Source organism: Quercus robur, chromosome 3 (genome assembly GCF_932294415.1).
Source record: "Quercus robur chromosome 3, dhQueRobu3.1, whole genome shotgun sequence".
Lineage (NCBI taxonomy): Eukaryota > Viridiplantae > Streptophyta > Magnoliopsida > Fagales > Fagaceae > Quercus > Quercus robur.
In genome coordinates, this window is record NC_065536.1 from 49,002,622 (window position 1) to 49,026,387 (window position 23,766).

General features: G+C 36.5%; 3 protein-coding genes across 3 annotated transcripts in view; 2 read left to right on the plus strand and 1 right to left on the minus strand.

Annotated features, from left to right (window-relative positions):
- LOC126718176 (nuclear poly(A) polymerase 1-like) overlaps positions 1-19,436 on the plus strand; it is a 77,912-nt gene extending 58,476 nt beyond the window's left edge. The window contains exon 2 of the mRNA XM_050420262.1: positions 17,112-19,436. Coding sequence (XP_050276219.1) covers positions 17,112-19,180 — 2,069 coding nt within the window. The 3' untranslated portion in view covers positions 19,181-19,436. The remainder of the gene's footprint in view (positions 1-17,111) is intronic.
- Positions 1-23,766, minus strand: part of LOC126718175 (probable leucine-rich repeat receptor-like protein kinase At1g35710) — an 86,648-nt gene that overhangs the window by 34,612 nt on the left and 28,270 nt on the right. The gene's annotated exons all lie outside the window — the stretch shown is intronic.
- Positions 3,087-4,611, plus strand: LOC126718177 (uncharacterized). The gene is made up of 2 exons (XM_050420263.1): positions 3,087-3,252; positions 3,803-4,611. The coding sequence occupies exons 1-2, from the start codon at positions 3,160-3,162 to the stop codon at positions 4,292-4,294; spliced, it is 585 nt and encodes a 194-aa protein (XP_050276220.1). The 5' UTR covers positions 3,087-3,159; the 3' UTR covers positions 4,295-4,611.

Consider the following 23,766-nt stretch of genomic DNA (forward strand, 5'->3'; position numbering starts at 1 on the left):
TTAACGATTCGACATACAACATTGTTCATTTTGCACAAATGATAAGTCCTTAACCCTAATTGCACAAAGATTAAACTCACATTGAATAAAGTTAAGTAAGACCCACATTATTTTTTGCTAAATAATCAAGTGAGAGTGGCCCTTACACACACTTCAATCATTGAATTTTTAATTCCATAAAAAATAGGCAGGGAAGGGAGGAAGTTAGTTTAAATTGTTAATTTTTTTGGATAATTGGTCTTCTCTCTTGATGGTTTTTTTGTGTAAGTTATTTTGTCCTACTAATGATCTTCACACATTTCAAGTCACAGTGAGAGTATAGAAATTTGACAGAAAGTCTCAAACCCATTAATCTTTCTAAGCTTCACAGTGAAGTCTGAAGGGTATCAATAAGATCAAAATTAATTTAATCCTATAAAAGATTAAAAAAAATGTATAACCACGTCACTTCAAAAACATTTAAGGAGCAACATAATTGGCAATTCAAATATCAAATATAAATTAGAAGAAGAAAGATGTATATTAAGTAATGAAGCACAATTGCAGCCCATGCCTCAATTCCAATATGGCAACAAACAGAAGCCAAATTCTCAGCCTCAATGCTTAAATCAAGGAGCTAATTTACCACAGATAAAGCATGACAGATTGCCCCCTAATATCACGCCCAATGTCTGACTTTGTTCTTTGCAATTACCTTAGGAATATATTATGCATTTACTTTATAACTTTTCCTTGTACAAATTACTTTCTATACATGATGTAAATAGAATTTCTAATAAACATATTTCAAGCTTGAATCACTGTCTACGATTCCAACAATATTAAAAGCATGTAAAATTTTCAAATTGATCATACCCTTTCTGGCAGAAACAATGGTGTTTTTTGTATTGCATGAACATGGCAGTGATCACTTGGACTTCTTTCTAGAGCCGCTAGGTACTGATTCGTTAGATGGAGCCGATGACGGCAAAGCTAATTCGTCATATCAGCATAGTTGATTCCTGTTGCAAAAAGCATTGAATGTTTCTTCAAAGTTTTAAGTAAAAATTTATTTAAAATTGAAAGTGAATAAGAAAAACCTAAACAATGAGAGATGTGGATAAGGGATTCACCATCATTGTCTAGTTTATGATTTTAATGGTGACCCAATCATCAGACCTGATAATGTTCATCATTGCTGTATCTTCATCATCAACTTGTGCCCTTGCATCACTATAACATATGGCAAAAGTAGAAAATAAAAATTAAGACAAACAATTTAGAATGGCAGAAAAGAATACATGGTCGACCCTCTAAAGATCTATAGCCTCAAAAGCATGAACACTCCAAAATCACTATACTTAAAATAAAAATAAAATACACCTAAATATATTAATTGATTTAGGCTGTGTTTGGTTCATGTAAAATATTTTCCGGAAATGCTATTTTCGGGAAAGGAAAATGTATTCAGGCTGTTTGGCTGCCTCGTAATTCGTTTTACGGAAAATCAATTCCGGTGTTTGGTTCGTTCAAACATTTTACAGAAAATGCTTTCTGTTTTACAAAAAATCAAGCTTTGCAACCAAAATAGAAAAACCAAGAGAAGAGAAAATTTGATTAACCATTCCACTACATCAAATGGGAAAGTAAGAGTAATCCAATTCAACCCAATTCCACACTTACATTTTCCCACCAACCAAACAGACCCACAAAAGAAACAAAACCCAGAAAAAAATTCATCAAATCCGGTCAAATTGAGAGAAGAAGGAAGAGAGAGAGGTGATTGGGTTCGATCTAAAGGTGAGATTGTGCGGTGGAGGCGAAGGCGAGATCGCGCGACTGAGGCGAGATCGAGCGGTGTTGGAGTCGATCTTTGCTTGATTGGCGCGGTGCTGCGATTGATGAGACCGGTGCGATTTGGTGCGATCGGTGCGGTGCTGCGATCGACGAAATTGGTGGAGTGTGGGACGTTGGACTGGAGCTCGGTCTGAGGAGTGCGTTGCTGTGAGAGAGCTTAGACTGCGTTGTGTGAGGAGTGAAAATGGTTCGTGGAGTGATCTGGGCTCTGGGTTCGCCGGCGAAGTTGAAGGCGTGATCTAGGCTCTCTCTCTCTCTCTCTCTCTTTACGCGTGAGTCCGGAAATGATTTGAAGTGAAAATTTTGACTGAAACCAATTTCCGGGTCAAAGCTATTAAAACACACGGTCAACTGAAAATATTTTCCGAAAAATTTATTTTCCGGAAAATTTATTTTCCATGCATAACCAAACACCCGCATTTACGGAAAAGCATTTCCGGAAGTGATTTGAAGCCAAACCAAACACAGCCTTAATCACTATATCCCCAAGGACCCCAACGTATCATGTCTTAATTTTTTTAAAGAATCCACATATCACTGTGTGATCCATGTCCATATTTCTTAGTCTATAGCCAACCCCAAAATTTTGGGACTAATGCTTGGTTGATGTTGTCGTTTTAGTAAGAACAAACGATTTATGTGCACTCGGTGTGTCCATAATTACATCGAATTATCAGTTTTTGCTTTGCATATAACATAAAAATACCAACACAAAAATGAACAAATCAATGTAGAATTTGATTATTAATATGAAACAAAAATTCATTTCAAAGATAAAACTTAAAGAAGGCCAAGATTAGATAAAAGTGGACATATATGTATATAACTTGCATTTCTAGGATTGGACCGTAGTTGAACATCATCAACAGTGCAATAAAGGTTGAGTTTTTGAATGTACTCATCGACTATCAATTGTAATCTAGGGGAACGCTTTTTCCCTACCGTTCATATCCGTAGGAACAACTCTCTGCCCAAAATAAAAAATCAATTAGCATTTAGTTAAACTCAGAATTTGAAGGAAAAATCAAAAATAGATTTTATTTACCACAGATTGGCCCGTGTATATACCTCCTGAAATATGAAAGAGTAAAGTAAAAAAGTGGAAATTATTAGTAAGATAAGAAACGGTGGAAAATGTAAGAACCTGAAAGAGGAGCAGTCAAATTGGCATAGATTGAGATAATCATATGACCGTTTGCTTTTTTCCTAACATAAATTAATATATAATTATTGAAGAAAAAGAGCTGTGAAGTATGTTCTAATGAGAAATAACAATTTTATTATCTTCTTTCTAGAAGAGCTAATCTCCACTGCTGTCTCTTGATGCAGTCAAATTGCAAAGAGCCTAACATTGCGCAGAAGGACTATAGAGCTGTGGAAGTAACAGAGAAAAAGGAAGTTCCTGCGGCCATGTGGGTAAGATTTCTTATTATATTTATGAGGAAGTTTATTGGTGAACTCTATGCAAATTTTGTGTGGAAAACCTAGTCTTTTTGAGAAGGATATCAAAATGATTATTTTGCAGGGGGAATTGTTCATTGAATTCTTAAAATTGTTGGTTAATGATGTGAGTAGTTAGCAATCTTGGCAGTTGCTTAGCTTGTGTGGGAAACCAGAAGGTGGCAATGAACATAACAGACTAGAAAATAAAATGAAATTTTTGGTGCCTCATGTTTTAACCCAGTATAAGTTTAGTATACTATTGGTTGATCAGAATCATAATCCTGTTATGAATCTTGCCTCAAAAGGAATGAAAATTTTCCTATCATTTATTGTTATTGAGTTCCCATCATTGTACATGTTTATGTTTGAAATGAGAGGTCTTTATAAAGTTGATTATGAATCAAAGGATGTTTCATTCTTGTTCTCTTTTTGGAAGATAAATTCTCATGCCTTTCTCACAAATAGGGTGGTAATGACAAAACAACAGTTTTGCTTCTAATTTATGTCTTCACTGCATTTTCAGGTAGTTTCAGCAGAGCCTAACTTTGATCAAACTGAGAACAAAATTTCAGCCAGTAAGGAGATTAAAGGACCAGCAGAGGCAGTTGCAACAGCTAGAGAACCTCATGATTCCCCCATGCCTAAGGAAGTCCGAAAGGAGTGGACTTGTGATATATGTCAGCTAACTACTCAAAGTGAGAAAAACTTAAATTCACACCTTCAAGGAAAGAAACACAAGGCCGCTTACGAGGCATTCAAAGCAAAGAACCAGCCAAACATGGTCTCAGATTCAACTGCAAAGAAAACTGAGCAGCCAGTTGAGGAGCTGTTAAAGATTGTATCCACCAAAGGAGTGAAGCAGAGAACTATTACGAATCAAGAAGAGAAACAGCAAGGCCAGCCAAAGAGTGTTTTGGCTTCAACTGCAAAGAAATCTGATCAGCTCAAAAAAGAGGAGCTAGAAAAGAGAGTTTCAACAATGGACCAGAACAGAAGAAAGAAGTTGTTAGTGTGAAAGAATCCACTTTAAGGTGCAACATTTGTAATATAAGCTGCACCGGAGAAAACAACTTAGTTTCTCACTTTAATGGGAGGAAGCACTTGGCTCAGATTCAGTTACTCACTGAACAATTTTTTGGCGGACATGCTGACCAATTTTTGTGGTTCATATCACTGACACGGAAACCATTGTGCTTGTTATGAACGTGAAGATGTTAGCTTAAAATGAGCATGTTTGTTTTACTCTTTAATTTTAGCTGATTGCATTCACTGAAGCTGAAATGTAGAACCTTAGATTGTGAAATCCAGTGCAATAAAATTTTCTTGTGATTTTATCTATAATGAGAAGCCCCTTCATATATATGATGTACAACGGTTATTTCTGTGGTTTTTCTTTTTATTTGCGTAAAAGATTCTTGTAATCTTTTTTTAAAAAAATCCCTAATAAGATAAATACAACCTATTAATTAATTTATTATGATGAAAATACTAATGATACTCTAATTTTCTGTTAAATATTTCATTACATAGCATAATACTAACCCCTATATCTAAATGTCATGGAAAATATGATATTATGTAAATACTAATAATACTCTAATTTTCTGTTAAATATTTCATTACATAGCATAATACAAACACCTATATCTAAATGTTATGGAAAATATGATATTATGTACAAAAGTTCTATCTTATAAAGTATATTACTAATTTTTCAACACTTGAAGTTTAACACCTCAATGATTTTAGGCTTTGTTTTAAAAACCAGATTGGATCGGCCGGTTCAATTGAAAACCAATTTGGTTTGGTAAACTAGTCAAATCTGGTAAAAATCGAAAACTAGGACCAAAATAAGTTCTTTGATCATACCCATTTTTAAAAGTCAATTGAAGGAAAAAAAAAAAAGCACAAGCCAACTCTAAAAATATGAATTTTTTTTTCCTTAAGAATAAAATTGGGATAATTGTAGTCATCCATCATAATTATAGGATATTTACAATGTGCACTCTATAATTCAAAATTTTTAAACAACATACTAAATCGAAAATGATTTGCTATATCCCGGCTCACATCATCACTTTAGGGTGGATCAGTGGATGATTTTAATTAAACCATATTAAAATGTAATTTAAATGATGAGTGATGGAACTTCGAAAACTCCCAAAAAAAAAAAAAAAACCAACACAAAAAATATACAAAATTGATATACCAAGCTTTAGCCTAATATCTTCTAAAAAAATATTAAAAAAATTAAGTCTAATAATTTGCAATTATACAATTCAAATTCTAAGCCAATAGTTTATTACTAGAAAGATATTAGAAAGACAATTCCAAAAGATTTATTTGTAAATCTAAAAGTTGTACTTCTATTACTTCACTAAATACATTATATCAGTTTGTAGAAATACGAGCAAAAAATTGTCAATCTTTCTAAAAAATTTAATACAAAAAATTTAAATTTTTATAACTATATATGACTTTTAAATATTATTCTAGAAAAACAATAATATAATACTTTGGATGACTAAAAATAAGAGAATATAAACCTATTAATCCTTTAAAAAATGTAATTATATTATTAGGAATTATCAATTAATAATTTAATATATAGGAACAAATATGCCTTTGTTCTTACTCCGCTGGATCCTTTTAAAATCTCTACTATATATAATAAGACTCAAATTCTTTGACATCTACTTTTCACTATTCTCAAAACAACTCCTGTTGTTTAATTAGTTGATATTTCAAAAAACAGAAGGACAATATAAGTATTTTGACAAATGATTAAAAAAATGGAATAAAATATTCCAACTAAAATATCCCTTCAATACATCAAATCCCATACCACATTTATTTGATTCATAATTGTAACTACTAATAATTTAAATTTCTTTTAAAAAATTTCAAAGCTCTTCAACATCTAAACAATTAGAATATTACACCCATGATTTTTTTTTTTAATTATTATTATTAAAAAGCTGTCAACAAACACATAACACATGCAATAGATAGTTGTTGTTGATAACGTCGTCTTCATGATCATTGTTTTCGTCATAATTAATTTATATAATTGGAATAAGATTCTTTGGTATCTATTTTTTGCTATTTTCAAAAAATATTCTTATTGCTTAGTTCAAATTGTTTTTCCAAAAAAATGGTTAAAATAAAATTTGATTTTTTTTTTAAAGGTTAAGTAGTCAAATTGGGAAAAAAAAAACTCTTAACAATATATATATATATATATATATATATTTTTTAAAAAAAATATCTTTAAGCATGCGCATAATGGACGTGTGAGGCTAGTTATTTTTATTATACCTATCTTATATCTATATTGTCACGCCCCAAACCCGATACCCGGATTTGTGACCATGACCGGCATGCTAATATCAAGCTTAAATTTGATATTAACAAGAACCAACTTAACTTTTTCCAAAATTTTTACAAAAGCTTCCCTCTTTTTTTTAATTCTTGTTTCTTTACTTAAATGATATAACTTTCCACTTGATATTCAGAACATCTACATTGTACCTAAAAAATAATATAATCCATCAATCATTCAATATTCACACTTTCACATAATACATCTCTTAATACTTTAAGGTACACTACTTTCATTAGATCCTAAAATACACTATACTACAAATCTAAACATCAAATTGCTAATTTAGGATTTATACACATAAAACTAAAACCAGCTCCTTCCAAAACTCGACTAAGGCTCCCTCTACTCCAACATAAAACTTGTTGACTGAAAGAGTGGAAGGGGTGAGCTACACAGCTCAGTAAAGGTAAGATATATGAGAATTTAATAAGGATGCATATAAATCAGATCATTTCATTCTATGAATATTCGAATAGGAGAACAACTTTTCATGCATAGTATTTTATACTATTCATAATAATAACTTATACGCTTTTCATAGGAAAATAATTGTTCTCCCTTTTTTTATCAGAATAACATTACCAAAACCTTTTGGATTTAATTTCTTTCATTTCTTACAAAGTTACAAAATGTAATATTGATTGTTTAAAATCAATATATGCATTCTCATTACAAAATAATCATTTTAACTTAAATCAGATAATTGGTAACTCTGTCTTAAACTAGAAGCATCTTAAAGAATAACAAAACCTTTCTTCCTAAACTTCTTATTATAAAATATTATAATTTTCATAGTCATAAAACTTAACGTTTCATAAAGAATAAATATCTTATAACCTTTTAATATAAACTTATACTTTCATCAGAAACTTTATCTTTAAAGCGTAACAAAACTTCAGAAACTCTTATCTTTAAAGAACATATTTTCTTTTCATCATAAACTTCTTTTCATGAGAGTTTTTAACTTTTCATAATGCATTTAAACAAAATCATTCTCTCATGATTAATAGCATAATATAACTGTTCATAAATAACTTATTGGTTAGTCCATATCTGATAAGTTTGTACTTATTTGGGAGGCTTCTAGCACCACAATGCTAGACATCCAACATTCCCCACAATGCCAGGTATTCCCAGGATCACATCATAATACATATCTTTCAACCATGGGGGTAGGTTGACTTCCTCCACAAGTTGGCCGTAACTAACAAGGGCGGGTACAGTAGAGCCAGTCCCACTTAATGGCCAACCATATAACATTTTCCATGGAAAGCCAGTAATTAACCCCTACTGACAGAGTTCAGATCACTAGAGGACATAACCCGAAAACCTTTCATACTTATAAATCATATTGAAATTTCTTATTTTGCGTAACATTTCATAATAATAGCATTTCCATTCTTTTCTTTAAACATCATGTTCATGGAAATTAGTAATGGCATCAATATGCTTAAATCATATACATAAGGTTTCGAAAGCTCACGAACATATTTTTGTCAGAATAATGATTATATGTCATATCTCTAATCAAAAACCTTTTAATGCATAATATACTTTAAAATAATCTCACGACTTACCAAATACCCATATAACTTATCCCTTGAAAGCAGAGGAACTGAGAGCCTACAGTCGAAGGAGCTTAGACCTGGGGAACTGGTAACACCTAAACCAAATATCAAAGTTTATTATTTACTATCAATTATTCCTTATCATAAACTTACACATTCATCTCAAAGCCTAGGAAATCCTAATCTCACCTCAATGAGGTTCCCACAAACACAAAATACATTCATTAGACAATATGATGTACTAAATTATAGAGAAACCAACATTCTCACATTAATCTCATATCTCTAGAAGAGCCAACTTTATTTCAGAAGGTGTTTTGAGGTTAGGGCGGTAATGCATGCATAAATATAAAATCTTTTAAGCATAGTCATGTAACTATATACATTCATATGGTAACATACAACACGTTGGACGAAACAGCTTCATAAATACAACCGTCACGTGGTTTAGAACCTCTCCTTTGAGTACTAAACCTTAAACCAAGTTACAAAAAAAAAATTAATTTATGATCTAGACATACCAAAAGATAAGCATAATAAATTATAGCTCAAATCATTCACCCTAGCTTTAGAATTAAATCTTCAAAGTTAGGCATGTCCCTTATTGTTCACTGTTTTATTCTAGCAGCATATGCCTCATTTTTAAAATACAAATGAGCTGTCCATACACATCCAAATATCATGAAATTTTACAAAACAACTCCCCTGTATGTCCAGTATATACCATAAAATTTTCGGAGTCAAATCATAAAACTATGATTTACTAAAAATCGTATAATACAGCATACTCAAATCTGTCCAGGCAGAATTTCATACAATTTAGAAATTAAACCATTATTTTTATATTGATCCAAATTCTGTGAGACCACTTCCATAACAACCACATGTATCTTAGATTCTGTAGGAAATATCCCTAGCATTCAAATTCACTGTATACAATTTAATATATAATTTACCATGCATGAACACAGAATCTGTCACAGTGACAGCTTTGCAACGTTTTCTCGTAAATTCACAAACAATTATCAAATGAAGGTATTTTCATATGGGGGTTTTTATACACTCATTAGACATGTTATAAAACACTTATACATAGTCATTTAACAATTTAGAGCAAAAATACACACAACAAAAATCCCAGCAGCAGCATCAAAAATACTCATCCTAACTTTTTCTTACTTCCTTAATCATATAAAATCATTAATTAGTAAAAACCTTTAACAAACCATCAACACAATTTCAAAGTTTCTTAAAACACTATACATATATATATATATATATATATATATATATATATATATGTGTAGGGACACGATTTTTAACGACCCAAGGATAACGTTGGGCTCGTGTGTAAAGGGCCCGAACAATATGATTTGTAGAGAGTGGGTTTGGAAAGGCCTGCCTTTGGGCGCTGGGTTTCGGTCTGGTCCCGGTTTCATGAGCGATCATACAAAGATGAGTTTGGATTGCATAGCTGAGCCTTGCATCAATGTAGTTTGAAAGGTTTGACTCCTCGGAATCAGTCTGAGGAGCATTACATTCTCACCATTCCTCTTCTTTTTTCTCCCTTCCTCCTCCTTTTTCTTCCTTCTTTTTCCGGGGGCCTCCTCCTTCCTCCTTTTTTCCCTTTTATACTAGTATTCGATTTCCCTTCTTCATCTACGTGTCAGTTTCTCCTTGTTTGGGGCAGTTACTCGTTCTATCAATCTTCACGTCAGAGTGGTTGGGAAAAGCTGGATAGCATGGTATGGGGTATGGGCTTGTCAGGTGCTGGGCTCCACGTTATGGTGTTGGCAGCTTTCTAGCTTGTACTGCTCTTGTATTGAGTTTGTCATTTTCTTCAGGCGTTTTGTGAGGCGTTGAGCGTGAGGTTGTCCTTGGCTGTATTATTGGGCCATCAAGGGGTTCTCCTCATACCTCCTCGGCAGTAGGGCTCCTCGGCTTGGACTTTGGACCCTTAATGTGAAGTGGGCCGGGATTCCAAATTTCAGGCCCGACAATAGCCCCTCGAAATCCTGCTTCCCGACTTTTTAGTTGGGAAGGAGGGTTTTGGTGATGCTGAGCCCACCTCGTGATTTGTTCAAGTTCCGTACCTTACTGCTGCTTGTGTTCTTTCACTTGCATGGGAGATGTGCCGAATTAAGAGGCATTACTTTATTCTTCATCCGCGCAGTGCCCTTTGTCATTTCAGTATTCGAGGCGTGCCTTCACGAGGACCTTTAAATCTTGTGGTGGAGGATGGTGTTGGAAATTGTGCCAGAGTTGCCTTGTCCGCAGCGTTTCTTGGGAATCTGCTCAAATTAAATGACACCACCTTACCCTTTATATAAGCAGGATAGGTGGTTATTCTCCTGGCATTTAAACCCTTCTGCTCCCTTCAAAACCATAACCTTTGATCCATAACCGGTTCCCACATCCAGTGTCGTCCTCCCTTAGTGCAATATGTTTGAGGCTTGGGTGGAGGTGGAGGAACTTCACCCGCCACAGAGGCACCGGACCCTTCCAAGACTTAAAGTGATGTGGTCTGGGCAGGGGAGGCACAGATTTAAGGTGTCCTCCCACTTGGATATGGTGGGAACGATACCCTCCCCTCTTTCAGTCAAAATCCGAAGCAGGTTCTGGTCACACCAGATTTTTGGTGTGTCACAAGAAAGGTTTTCCGCCATCAGCGCCGTCTGCGATACCGCAGGCGTGGTTCCATGAAGGCCCATCAACTTCCGGCTGCCTGCACCTTTTCTTCAAAGGTGCTGGCCTCAAGTTGGGTTCCCTGCACCTTTTTTTCAGCTCCGCTAGCCCGAAGTCGGGCTCTCTACGCCTTTTCTTCAACAGTGCAGGCCCCGAGTTGGGCTCTTTGGCTGCCTGAGTTATAGGCATGTAAAAGTGTTGATGAATGGTTTTCCTTGAACAACGTCTTGAAACAACAGCCAACCTCTCCTCTGTAATACTTCCTCGGCTTTCTCTTTATTTTCTTGTATCTTTCTTTTCGCTTATGTAGTTAGCTTTAATATAAGCTTATTCCAGCTTTTCATTGTACGCTATACTATTTCTTTGTCTTAATAAAAGATGAATTTATTTACTTGTTTTGAATATTTTTCTTTTTTGCAACAACTACTTTGTGAATGGGTGTGCTCCATGTGTGTTTTTCTTCAATGATACTTAGAGCAGGAAACCTTGAAACATAATCCGACTAATTCTAATTTACCGACATTACCAAGCATAATAACGATAATTCACAGTAAATTAAACTCAGGAAACTAACCGAGATAACAACTGAATATTCCGTAATACGTGCGAGGAGATCGTCCGAGAACAATAAACTCTAAATAATTCATCCGAGGGGGTAACCGAGCAGTGAGGGACTCTAACTGCGTTCTGACCACGTATGGCACTATATTGCAGTCGCACCAATTCCTCTGGTACCGAGGATCCGAGGATAGGCTGGAGAATCCATGCAGCCTTGGGATTAGCTCACTTATCAATGGGGAACTCTTTTGCGGGGTAGATTCTAAGGGTCATATAACGTCCAGGTTGTGTCCAATCCTCGTATTGTCTCTTCTAAGTACTTGGTTTCCCCATAGGCTTGAGTCCGAGGACCATGCAAGGCCTTGGTTCTGTCCAAAACTTGTAGTTTTTCTTTGGAGTACTTGGTTTCCCCATAGGCTTGAGTCCGAGGACCATGCAAGGCCTTGGTTCTGTCCAAAACTTGTAGTTTTTCTTTTGAGTACTTGGTTTCCCCATAGGCTTGAGTCCGAGGACCATGCAAGGCCTTGGTTCTGTCCAAAACTTGTAGTTTTTTTTTTTTGAGTACTTGGTTTCCCCATAGGCTTGAGTCCGAGGACCATGCAAGGCCTTGGTTCTGTTCAAAACTTGTAGTTTTTCTTTGGAGTACTTGGTTTCCCCATAGGCTTGAGTCCGAGGACCATGCAAGGCCTTAGTTCTGTCCAAAACTTGTAGTTTTTTCTTTTGAGTACTTGGTTTCCCCATAGGCTTGAGTCCGAGGACCATGCAAGGCCTTGGTTCTGTCCAAAACTTGTAGTTTTTTCTTTCTGTACTTGGTTTCCCCATAGGCTTGAGTCCGAGGACCATGCAAGACCTTGGTTCTGTCCAAAACTTGTAGTTTTTTTCTTTCTGTACTTGGTTTCCCCATAGGCTTGAGTCCGAGGACCATGCAAGGCCTTGGTTCTGTCCAAAACTTGTAGTTTTTTTTTTGAGTACTTGGTTTCCCCATAGGCTTGAGTCCAAGGACCATGCAAGGCCTTGGTTCTGTCCAAAACTTGTAGTTTTTTCTTTCTGTACTTGGTTTCCCCATAGGCTTGAGTCCGAGGACCATGCAAGGTCTTGGTTCTGTCCAAAACTTGTAGTTTTTCTTTGGAGTACTTGGTTTCCCCATAGGCTTGAGTCCGAGGACCATGCAAGGCCTTGGTTCTGTCCAAAACTTGTAGTTTTTTTTTTGAGTACTTGGTTTCCCCATAAGCTTGAGTTCGAGGACCATGCAAGGCCTTGGTTCTGTCCAAAACTTGTAGTTTTTTCTTTTGAGTACTTGGTTTCCCCATAGGCTTGAGTCCGAGGACCATGCAAGGCCTTGGTTCTGTCCAAAGCTTGTAGTTTTTTCTTTCTGTACTTGGTTTCCCCATAGGGTTGAGTCCGAGGACCATGCAAGGCCTTGGTTTTGTCCAAAACTTGTAGTTTTTTTTTGAGTAGTTTTTTCTCTGTATTTATTTGTTTTTTGAAGGTCAGCTCCTAGACCATGGCGGAGAGAGTTGGCTTGAGGCCGGAAGCCCCTAGAGCTGCCCGCGCCGTTGGCACTGCAGGGCGTAGCCCCTAGCAGAAGTTTATGTCGGAGCAACAACTGCATGTCGCCGGAGATGGAGGAAACCCCGCGAACCTCTACTTGCTAGAGAGTTGACTCCACCGCCACCTGGGCCAATGCGCAAGCCTTCCCATAGACGGCGCCAATTGTAGGGACACGATTTTTAACGACCCAAGGATAACGTTGGGCTCGTGTGTAAAGGGCCCGAATAATATGATTTGTAGAGAGTGGGTTTGGAAAGGCCTGCCTTTGGGCGCTGGGTTTCGGTCTGGTCCCGGTTTCATGAGCGATCATACAAAGATGAGTTTGGATTGCATAGCTGAGCCTTGCATCAATGTAGTTTGAAAGGTTTGACTCCTCGGAATCAGTCCGAGGAGCATTACATTCTCACCATTCCTCTTCTTTTTTCTCCCTTCCTCCTCCTTTTTCTTCCTTCTTTTTCTGAGGGCCTCCTCCTTCCTCCTTTTTTCCCTTTTATACTAGTATTCGATTTCCCTTCTTCATCTACGTGTCAGTTTCTCCTTGTTTGGGGCAGTTACTCGTCCTATCAATCTTCACGTCAGAGTGGTTGGGAAAAGCTGGATAGCATGGTATGGGGTATGGGCTTGTCAGGTGCTGGGCTCCACGTTATGGTGTTGGCAGCTTTCTAGCTTGTACTGCTCTTATACTGAGTTTGTCCTTTTCTTCAGGCGTTTTGTGAGGCGTTGAGCGTGAGGTTGTCCTTGGCTGTATTATTGGGCCATCAAGGGATTCTTCTCATACCTCCTCGGCAGTAGGGCTCCTCGGCTTGGGCTTTGGACCCTTAATGTGAAGTGGGCCGGGATTCCAAATTTCAGGCCCCACAATATATATATATATATATATATATATATATATGGACAATAGACTAAAAGAATTACATATCCCCTTAACCTGGACATGGATCCTTGGAGTGATGGAGTTAGAATCACTTTAGCTTCAAGTTGGGTACAAAAGCTTAAGAAGAATTGAAAGAAACATCTTTCCTTGCTGCCTAACCCATAGGTTTGAAAGAGAGAAAAGAGTTAAGAGTTTTTCCTTCTTTTGGTGTTGGACCTGTAGGAATGAAAAAGGGAGAGAGTTCTTGATTGTTGTAGTTGCTTTGAAAGAGTCAAATAAGAGATAAGATGGAGACTTATCTTTCTTTTGGTGTGTGTGAACCCGTGGACTCAAGAGAAATACTCAAGGGAGCTTCTTAGCTCTTTCCTTAAGAGAAAAGAGTGCAAAGTGTGTTGAAATTTCTGATTTGCTTGAACCCGTGGAAAATGAGAGGAAGTGTGTTTCTTGGATGTTTGTCTTAAGAAAAGTCAAGGAAAAAGTGAGGTAGAGCTTGGTGATTGTATGGCCAACCAAGTCTTGGTCTTTGGGGTTGTCAACATGCATGAAACTTTGGCATTATGTGTTGAATTCCCATTGGTTGCATGTGGGTGAAATTTCTACTATACTAAGATGGAGACTTATCTTTCTTTTGGTGTGTGTGAACCCATGGACTCAAGAGAAAGACTCAAGGGAGCTTCTTAGCTCTTTCCTTAAGAGAAAAGAGCGCAAAGTGTGTTGAAATTTCTGATTTGCTTGAACCCGTGGAAAATGAGAGGAAGTGTGTTTCTTGGATGTTTGTCTTAAGAAAAGTCAAGGAAAAAGTGAGGTAGAGCTTGGTGATTGTATGGCCAACCAAGTCTTGGTCTTTGGGTTTGTCAATATGCATGAAACTTTGGCATTATGTGTTGAATTCCCATTGGTTGCATGTGGGTGAAATTTCTACTATACTATCTTATGCACCATGCTTAATTAAAACACCAACTATGTATTTAATAACTTAAACCACTTAATATAGTTTTGTACTTACTTGGTATATATACATAATACAAATAGCCATTCAATTATTTATAATCTTTACAATTCTTATTTAATGGCATTATAAAATAATATGTTTATTAAATACTCTTATATTAATTTTAGAAAGTAAGTGGCTTAAAAATAATAATTAACCACTTAAACACATAATTTAATTATAAAGTTGGGTCGGAGTATTACATATATGAATATGACATATACCAAGTTTAACCATAATATTTAAAGTCCAATGCTAATAATTTTTTTGTAAAGAATTCTTTGCGAGGTACAATAGAATTTCACAATATGTGGTGTTTGTTCCATGATGATTGTTCTTTATTATTAAGTCAAGATACTAAGTAAATTTTGGTGTAAGTGGGGTCGAATTCTAGATTTTTTATTTAATAAAAAATTTTATCAATTGAGTTAACTAAAATACACATTATTGTAAAGACATTTGAAAGCACTTCTAATAAATTTATTAAAAATATAAACGTTTCACTTTACTACAATAAGTTCTTTAATTATACTCAATTAAATCAATTTTGACTAAAATGAGCCACAAAAATTTCAATTCTTATTACCAAAGTTTTCCGAGGTTTTGAGCAAAATAACCTCCTTCAGCCTTTCTATTTTGTAAGTTAGACAACGTTTGAAACAATTTTGGAAAATAGCATCTCGAGTTTCAAAAAATCGAGATCCACTTAGAAAACTCGACCTTCAAACACTCGCGTTCTGAGTGGAAAAATGCCACATAGATCTCGAGTCTTTAAGACTCGAGTTTTATGCAAAAAATTTCACCTATAGTGGCGTTTTTAAGCCTTACAGTGACGTTTTAAATTCCTATAGCGGCGTTTTCTTGCAAAAAATTTTTGTAAGTACCAGGTTTAGGGTGCCCTATAGTAGCGTTTTTAATCCCTATAGTGACGTTTTAAAGCCATATAGCGGCGTTTTTTGCAATTTATGGAAATCGAGTCTCTAAAACTCGATTTTCAGCGCAATTTTTTTCCTCCAAATCGAGACTTAAAAACTCGAGTTCCATCTGGAACTCGAGTTTTAGATACTCGAGATGTTATTTTTCAAAATTGTTTTGAAATATGACAATTAACTAAATTGTTTAATATTTATTGTTATTTTAAAAAAAAATTCAAAGTTTTCCCCTCCCTTTTTTAATAAGTAAACATTAGATTTAAAATTATTATAATACTATAGATTAATAAATGAAGAAAATATAAACCAATTTAATCGTCTAAATTTTTATTAAAAAAATTACTTAAATTATTAGAAATTATTAATTAATAATGGGAACGATTGTTGTAATGGGTTTTCTAGGATTTAAAAAAAAAAAAAAATTATTTAACTCCACCGACCTTGATTTTTATTTTTTTAATTTGACGTGAAAAGAGGGATATTCCACTTCCACCGACCTCAATCAGAATAAAAAGACTCCCAATACCCAACGGAGTTCTCATTTTCAGTTTTCAATTTGCAAATCTCTCTCTCTCTCTCTCTCTCTCTCTCTGAGTCTGAATTTGAGTCGAAGAAGAAGAAGAAAGATTTCTCTCTCTCTCTGCGTGAAAGAGCAACAATCGGCTGACGTCTCCATCTTCCTTGATCGCTTGGAGTTCTCGCTCCAACTCAAGCACAAACGGAAACCCTAGAATTCAATCGAAGCCGAACAAGAATTTCTGATCTCCAAGTTGTCACAGCGAAAGAGGGATTTTTGTTTGTTTGTTTGTCAATTAGGGTTTCCTTTCTTTGAGAGATCCAAAGCCCTTTCCTTGAGAGATCCAAAGCCCCAAAGGTGCTTGTAAATTGCTTACTATTACTATTAATCAAACCCCAATTTTGTATTTCTTGAAGCATACCCACTTTTAGGGTTTTCATTATACCTCTATATCTCTTTGTAATTTTTCTATCAATTTGACTACTGATAATAGTTGTACCCTTTTTATATGTATCTGGGTTTTTAATTTTGTCTGTAATTCTTGAATATACGCCAAGCGAATTGTATTACATTGTTGTGGCCACAGTGTTTTTTCATGAAATTAATGAATATTGATTGAATTTTTCTGCCGACTGTTAAATTTTTTTCGATATTCAGTATTTTTTTCTTCTTCTTATTTCTTGTTTGGGTAAATTTTAGTTACTATAATATTGTAAAGAGAGACATTCATAATGGCAATGCCCAAATTGAATCAACTGCCACCGCCGCTACCTAGGATTGGAATGTGGGAACCGATTTCAACTGCTCAGCCTGCTGAATTGGATATGAATAGGACCCGGGAATTACAGAAGTTTATGGAGGATGCAGGGTTATACGAGAGTGGTGAAGAATCTCTGAAAAGGCAGGAGGTGCTGGGGAGGTTGGACCAAATTGTGAAAGCATGGGTCAAAAAGGTTACTGAGGCTAAGGGGTATAATGAGGAGGTGGTGGAAGAGGCCAATGCTGTTATCTTTACATTTGGGTCTTATCGGTTGGGTGTGAACGGCCCAGGTGCAGATATTGACACGCTGTGTGTTGGGCCGAGGCATGTTACTCGGGAGGAAGATTTCTTTGGTGAGCTTCAGAGGATGCTGGCTGAGTTGCCTGAAGTACAAGAGTTGCATCCTGTCCCTGATGCTTATGTTCCTGTCATGAGGTTTAAGTTCGATGGGGTTTCCATTGATCTTCTTTATGCAAAGTTGTGGTTGTGGGTTATTCCTGATGATTTCGATCTTTCTGTGCCAACTTTGCTGCAAGATTTGGATGAGAAGAGTGTGCGTAGTCTTAATGGGTCTAGAGTTACTGATAAGATCTTGCATATGGTTCCTAATGTCCAGAATTTTCAGATGACATTAAGATGCATAAAATATTGGGCTAAACAGCGTGGCGTTTATTCGAATGTTGCAGGGTTTCTGGGTGGTATAAATTGGGCGATTCTGGTTGCTCGGATATGCCAGTTGTACCCAACTGCACTGCCTAGTTTGTTGGTTTCTCGGTTTTTCAAGCTGTATAGCCAATGGCGGTGGCCTAATCCTGTTTTGCTATGTCCCATTGAAGGAGGATCTTTGGTGCTTCCGTCTTGGGATCCTAGAAGAAATTTCAGAGACGGGAACGATTTAATGCCCATAATCACACCGGTATATCCTTGCATCAACTCCAGTTACAATGTGTCTTCAAGTACACTGTGTATTATGCAGCAAGAATTTCAGAGGGGAAACAATATTTGTGAGGCAATGGATGCAAGTGTGACTGGCTGGAATACTCTTTTTGAGCGTTTTCTTTTCTTTGAAGCATATAAGAACTATCTGCAGATTGATATTACTGCTCGGAAGGATGTTGATTTAATGAATTGGCAAGGATGGGTTGAATCTCGGCTTCGTTTGCTGACTTCAAAGATTGAGAAAGATACAAGAGGGATGCTACAGTGCCACCCACATCCTGGTGAATGTTTGGACAAATCCAAACGATTCCATCGTTGTTATTTTATGGGCTTGCAGCGGAAACCAGGTGTTTGTGCTCAGGAAGGTGGACCGTTTGATATAAGGTTCACTGTTGAGGAATTTAAGAACATGGTGGGGATGTACACCTATAAAAAGCCTGGGATGTGGATTGGCGTATGTCACATAAAACGCAATAATATTCCGCTGTTTGTCTTTCCTGGTGGAGTTAGGCCTGCTCGTCCAAAGAGAGAAGCCAGGGAAAATGGTGCTGCTGCTGAAGTTGACGAAGCTGGTGATGGAAAGAAGAGAAAAATAGATGAATCTATCACATGCCATAAGTTGAGAAAATTTGATTCTGTGGCAGGGACTAAGAATATACCTTGGGCAGTGGAAGCTAAATTAGAGGATAGTTCAATCACTGCAAGATGTCCTATTGAGGATTGTTCACAAAGTTGTCTAGGAAATGAAGGGTCTTTCAAATTTAGCCCACCAGTGGGAGCATCATCTTCTGTCAGTGGTTCATCAAGCTCTACCGCAGATGTGATCCTTGTTTCTGATATTGTTCCTGCTCCATCTGTGTGCCAGCAAGGTTCTTCTGAAGTACATGACAGATTTCAAGATGATGCACGATCAATGGGTGAAGTCCAAAAAAATTTTGGTGAAGGAACAAGGGTCGAGAGTGAAGGGGTACGGCAAGGAGTGGCTACAGGGAGAGATTGCTCTACTATCTTCAGGAATGATGCAGGGGTAGAGGAACTTGAGCCTACTGCACCATCCTCTAATGTAGTACCAGCTTCATACGGTGCCCAGAAGCCACTTATCAAGTTTAATTTTACTTCTCTGGTTAGAGCAAACAGCTAGAGCAATACACTAAAATTAACTTGTCTTGAAAGTTTTTTTCAAGGAATGAATTCTTTATAGAGTTTCAGACCTCATCCTTTTTTTTTTCCCTCCATTGATGACATCTGCAAAGATGGGCTTTGTATTTTTTCTTATTTTTTGGAGGTGGCCTGGTTGCTATAGTAGAAGTTTGCAGTTTACAACACAGGCTTCTTTCCTTTACAGACCTCTTGTATTGAAATTAATTTTTAGTGAATGAATTCAGTTTTAGAGATTCTGACTCCTCTCTCCTTTCTCTCTCTCTCTCTCTCTCAACATGTGCTGTTTCTTTCCCTCCCTTGATATATACATTTGTTGAGGTGGAAGTTGTTGGTGATAATAATGGTGATTGTGTTTTGTAATAGATCTGCTTCAATTTGGCTATTGAGAGTATTAATAATTGAATTTGGACAATTGAAAGCTGGTTACTTATTGAATTCCCAATTGTGCGATTTCATTCTTGAGAAATGTTTTCATGAAGCTTCTTGAATGTTAATTCTGAATGTACACAGAATCAAATTGGTTTGCATGGCAATTTGGTGATCTGTGTACGTTTAGAAAAAATCTACTCTTGGGCATTTTTTGCCCAGTTGTCTTAACTTGGATTACTTATAGATATTTCCACAATCTGCTTTGCTTTTCATTTTAAGAAAATGAATTGAATGGTATGGAAAATTGAAAATTGAATACAAGTAAAGCATACTATTTTTTTCTGGAATTTCATAATCAATGGGAATTGGAAACTACTTTCAAATCCTGTTAGTCTGGTCCTTTATAGTTAACAAGATGTGGCGGTAGGTTATCTTCTATTTTCCTCCTTTTTCTGGCAAATGGGGAAAAACTATAGTGTCAGCCATGAGGGTGTTCAAGAACTAGTGTGAAGCCGCTTGTTGTGTGTGATAATTTTTTTAGGTGGTCTCATTAAAGTTATTTTTTGCAATTTGGACAAATTTAATAAATAATAATGTATTTTATAATCCATATTTTCATTTATTATAGGAATAATAACAAATATAATATAAATAATTTATGTTGTACCAAAATGAAAACAATACAATTTTTTTTTTCAAGAATTCAAAAGGCATGTTATCGAAAATACTACAATCCAAGGAAAACTAGGTGTACAACCTTCCCATTTTTTTTCTCATTAGATTTCATTTGAACCATTTAGTTCTGTTGTGTCGTAATAGAGGCATGAAAGTCTTTTTAAATGCAATAAACTCAAAGTGGACTAATTCATTAATTGAATTCAAATGGGCCCCTTAAACTAAACGGTAGAGTCACGCTCTTTAAACTAAGAATATAGGCATAAGTCATTGGTTAAAATTCGAGATAGGGCTTTTCTATTTTCCACGAAACTCCTGTCTTAGACTTCATTTTTCAGCAGAGAATATAGATATGAAAAAAAAAAAGGTAACCCCCTGGCCTTAATTTTTTAGTAAAAGTTTAAAACTAATTTTTTCTGCCCTACCATCCAAAACACCAAAAAATGTATCTAAAAAATTTAATAAAACTTAACAAAACTACAATTAAAAAAAAAAAAAAGAAAAGGAAAAAAAACCCCACACCAAAGTCAAACTCATTCTCCCAAATAAATAGAACATGTTAGATCTGATGTGATCAAGCCAAATATCTAATGCATAATCAAATTCAAAAGTTTCAATAAGGCTTTGAAATCACACAATAGAAATATGTGGTTGTTCCCGAGCGAAAATGCTGGTAGTAACTTTATACATGATGATTGTAACTCTTTTTTCCTTAACAATATATAAATAAGTAAAAAATCAAGAGTACAATTCCAATGGGAAAAAATTGAGATTTTTTTTTTTGAAAAAAAAAGATTTAAAAAAGAAAAGAAAAAGTATTGTGTAAATACTATCATAATCTAATCTAACATTTAATCCAACATTTGAATAATAAATAGATAAATAAATAATTTTAACCAAAATATTAAATTTGTTTTCTTAAAAATATCAGAGAATACACTAATAATATAAGGAAGAGGAAGAGCAATATAAAATATTCGTAAATACTTAATACTCAAGCATCTTGAAACATCATCTAACAAAGACGTAATAATTTGCTGCTAATTTGTTAAACAAAATATTTACAAATAGTGAAAGAAAATTGTAAATACCTTCTTTTTCAACTGTACAAACTGTTCTTCATTATATTGTCCACACCATCCTATTGTTTTCCAAATAAACTAAAATTTGACAACAATACAAAATTTGACATATTATAATATGATTTTTTCCCAAATCGAGTCAACAAAAACACAATTGATTAAGAGTGTAAGGCCACGATTATTTAACGGCCCAAGAATGACGTTGGGCTCGTAAGTAAAGGGCCCTAACAATATGATTTGTAGAGAGTGGGCTTGAAAGGCGGGACCTTAGTCACAGGTTAGAGGTTTGATCGGGGTTTCTATGGAAGCTTATCTATGGTTGGATTTGGCTTGACTAGCTAAGCCTTCCATTAGTGTGGGTTACAGGATTTGAGTCCTCGGACAGAGTCCGAGGAGCATTGCATCCTTCCTTTTCTCCCTTTTGCGGGGTTTTTCCTCCTGTTGGGGGGGGGGGGGGGGGATCCCCTTCTCCTTCGCTTTCTCTCCCTTTTATACTAGTGTTCATTTCCCTTTTTAGTGTCCACGTGTAAGTTTTGCTTTCCAAGGTGCAGATCTGTCCTGTCAACCCATACTTAGAGTGGTTGGAGGTCGCTAGAAAAGTTAAATGGCATGGTTTGGGGCATGGGCTTGTCAGATGCAGGATTCTGTATTATGATATTGGCAGCTTTTTCCCTTGCCCTGCCCCTGTACTGAGTCTGCCCTTTTCTTCAGGCGTTTTGTGAGGTACTGAGCATAAGATTGTCCTCGGCCATGTCCTTGTGCCTTTCTTGGGCTTTCATTATGCGTCCTCGGCAATAGCTCTCCTCAGCTTAGGCCTTGGGCCCTAATGTAGAATGGGCTTGGGCCACGAATTCTCTGGCCCCACAATAGCCCCTTAAAATCCTGTTGCCCGACTCTTAGTTGGGGAGGAGGGTTTTGATGATGTTGGGCCCACATCATGACTCACTCAAATTCTGTGTTTTGATGATGTTTGAGTTTCTCCATTTGCGTGGGAGATGTGCCAAATTAAGAGGCGTCCCTTTATTTTTCATTCATGCAGAGTCTTTTGACGTTTCGGTACCTGAGGCGCGCCTTCACGAGGATCTTCAAATCTTACGGTTGCGGATGGTGTTGGAAATTGAGCCAACTCTGCCTTGTCCGTAGCATTCCTTGGAAAGCCGCACAAATTAATTGCCACCACTTTACCTTTTATGTAAGTTGGGTAGGAGGTTATTCTCCTTATATATATATAAACACTTCGGCTCTCTTCAAAATCATAACCCTTCAGCTATAATCACAGTCTCCATATCCAGTGTTATCCACCCTTAGTGCAGTATGTTTGAGGCGCGGGTAGGGGTAAAGGAACTATACCCGCCACAGAGGCGTCGGGTCCTTCCGAGACTCAAAGTGGTGTGGTCTGGACAGGGGAGACATAGATTCAAGATAATCCTCCGTTTTGACAAGGGGGGAAATGGTATTTCTGCCTCTTTTAGTTAAAATCCGAAGCAGGTACTGGTCGCATCAGATTCTTGGTGCGCTAGAAGCAAGATTTTCCGCCATCAACGTCGTCTGCTCTATCGCAAGCGTGGCTAACATGGAGGCTCATCAACTTTTGGCTCCCTGCACCTTTTCTTCCAAGGTGCTAGCCCCAAGTTGGGCTCCCTGCACCTTTTCTCCAACGGTGCTGGCCCCGAATTGGGCTCTTTGCACCTTTTCTTCAACGGAGCTAGCCCCATGTTGCCGAGTTATGGGCATGTAAAAGTATTGAGGAATGGTTTCCGTAGACAACGTGCTGGAACTGCTACATCTCTCTTTCTTGTGCCTCTTCCTCTGTTTTTGTCTCATTTCCCTGTACCTTTTCTTTCTGCTTATGTAGTTAGTTTCAGTATGAGCTTATTTCGGCTCTTTCATTGTACGCTGTACTGTTTTTTTGTCTTAATAAGAAATGGATCTGTTTCCTTTTTAATACTTTTCTTTTCTGCAACCACTACTTTGTGAATGGGATACTATATGTGTATTTTTCTTTAATGATACTTAGAGCAGGAAACCTTGAAACATAATCCTACTAATTCGAACTTATCGACATTATCAAGTATAATAATGCTAGCTCCCAGTAGATTAAATTCATGAAACTAACCGAGATAACAGCTGAGTGCTCCGCAATGCATGCAAGGCGATCGTCCGAGAACGATAAACTCTAAATAAACCATCCGAGAGGGTTGCCGAGCAGTGAGGGGCATTGGCCGTATTTTTTGATAACACCTGACCCTATAACAGTCGCATCAGTTCCTTTGGTATTGAGGATCCGAGGGTAGATTGGGGGTCCCATTCAGTCTAGGGATTAACCCTACTATCAATGGGTAACTCCTCTCCGGGGTAGATTCTAAGTACCATTTAACGTCCAGGTTGTGTCCAAACCCTGTATTTTTCCTCTTAAATAGGTGGTTTCCCTAGAGGCTTG

What these genes read in the sequence shown, in the direction of transcription:
- LOC126718177 (XM_050420263.1), top strand. Translation starts at nt 3,160, where the DNA reads ATGCAGTCAAATTGCAAAGAGCCTAACATTGCGCAGAAGGACTATAGA. An exon ending in AAGTTCCTGCGGCCATGTGG is followed by an intron (nt 3,253 to 3,802) that starts GTAAGATTTCTT and finishes CTGCATTTTCAG; the next exon opens with GTAGTTTCAGCAGAGCCTAA.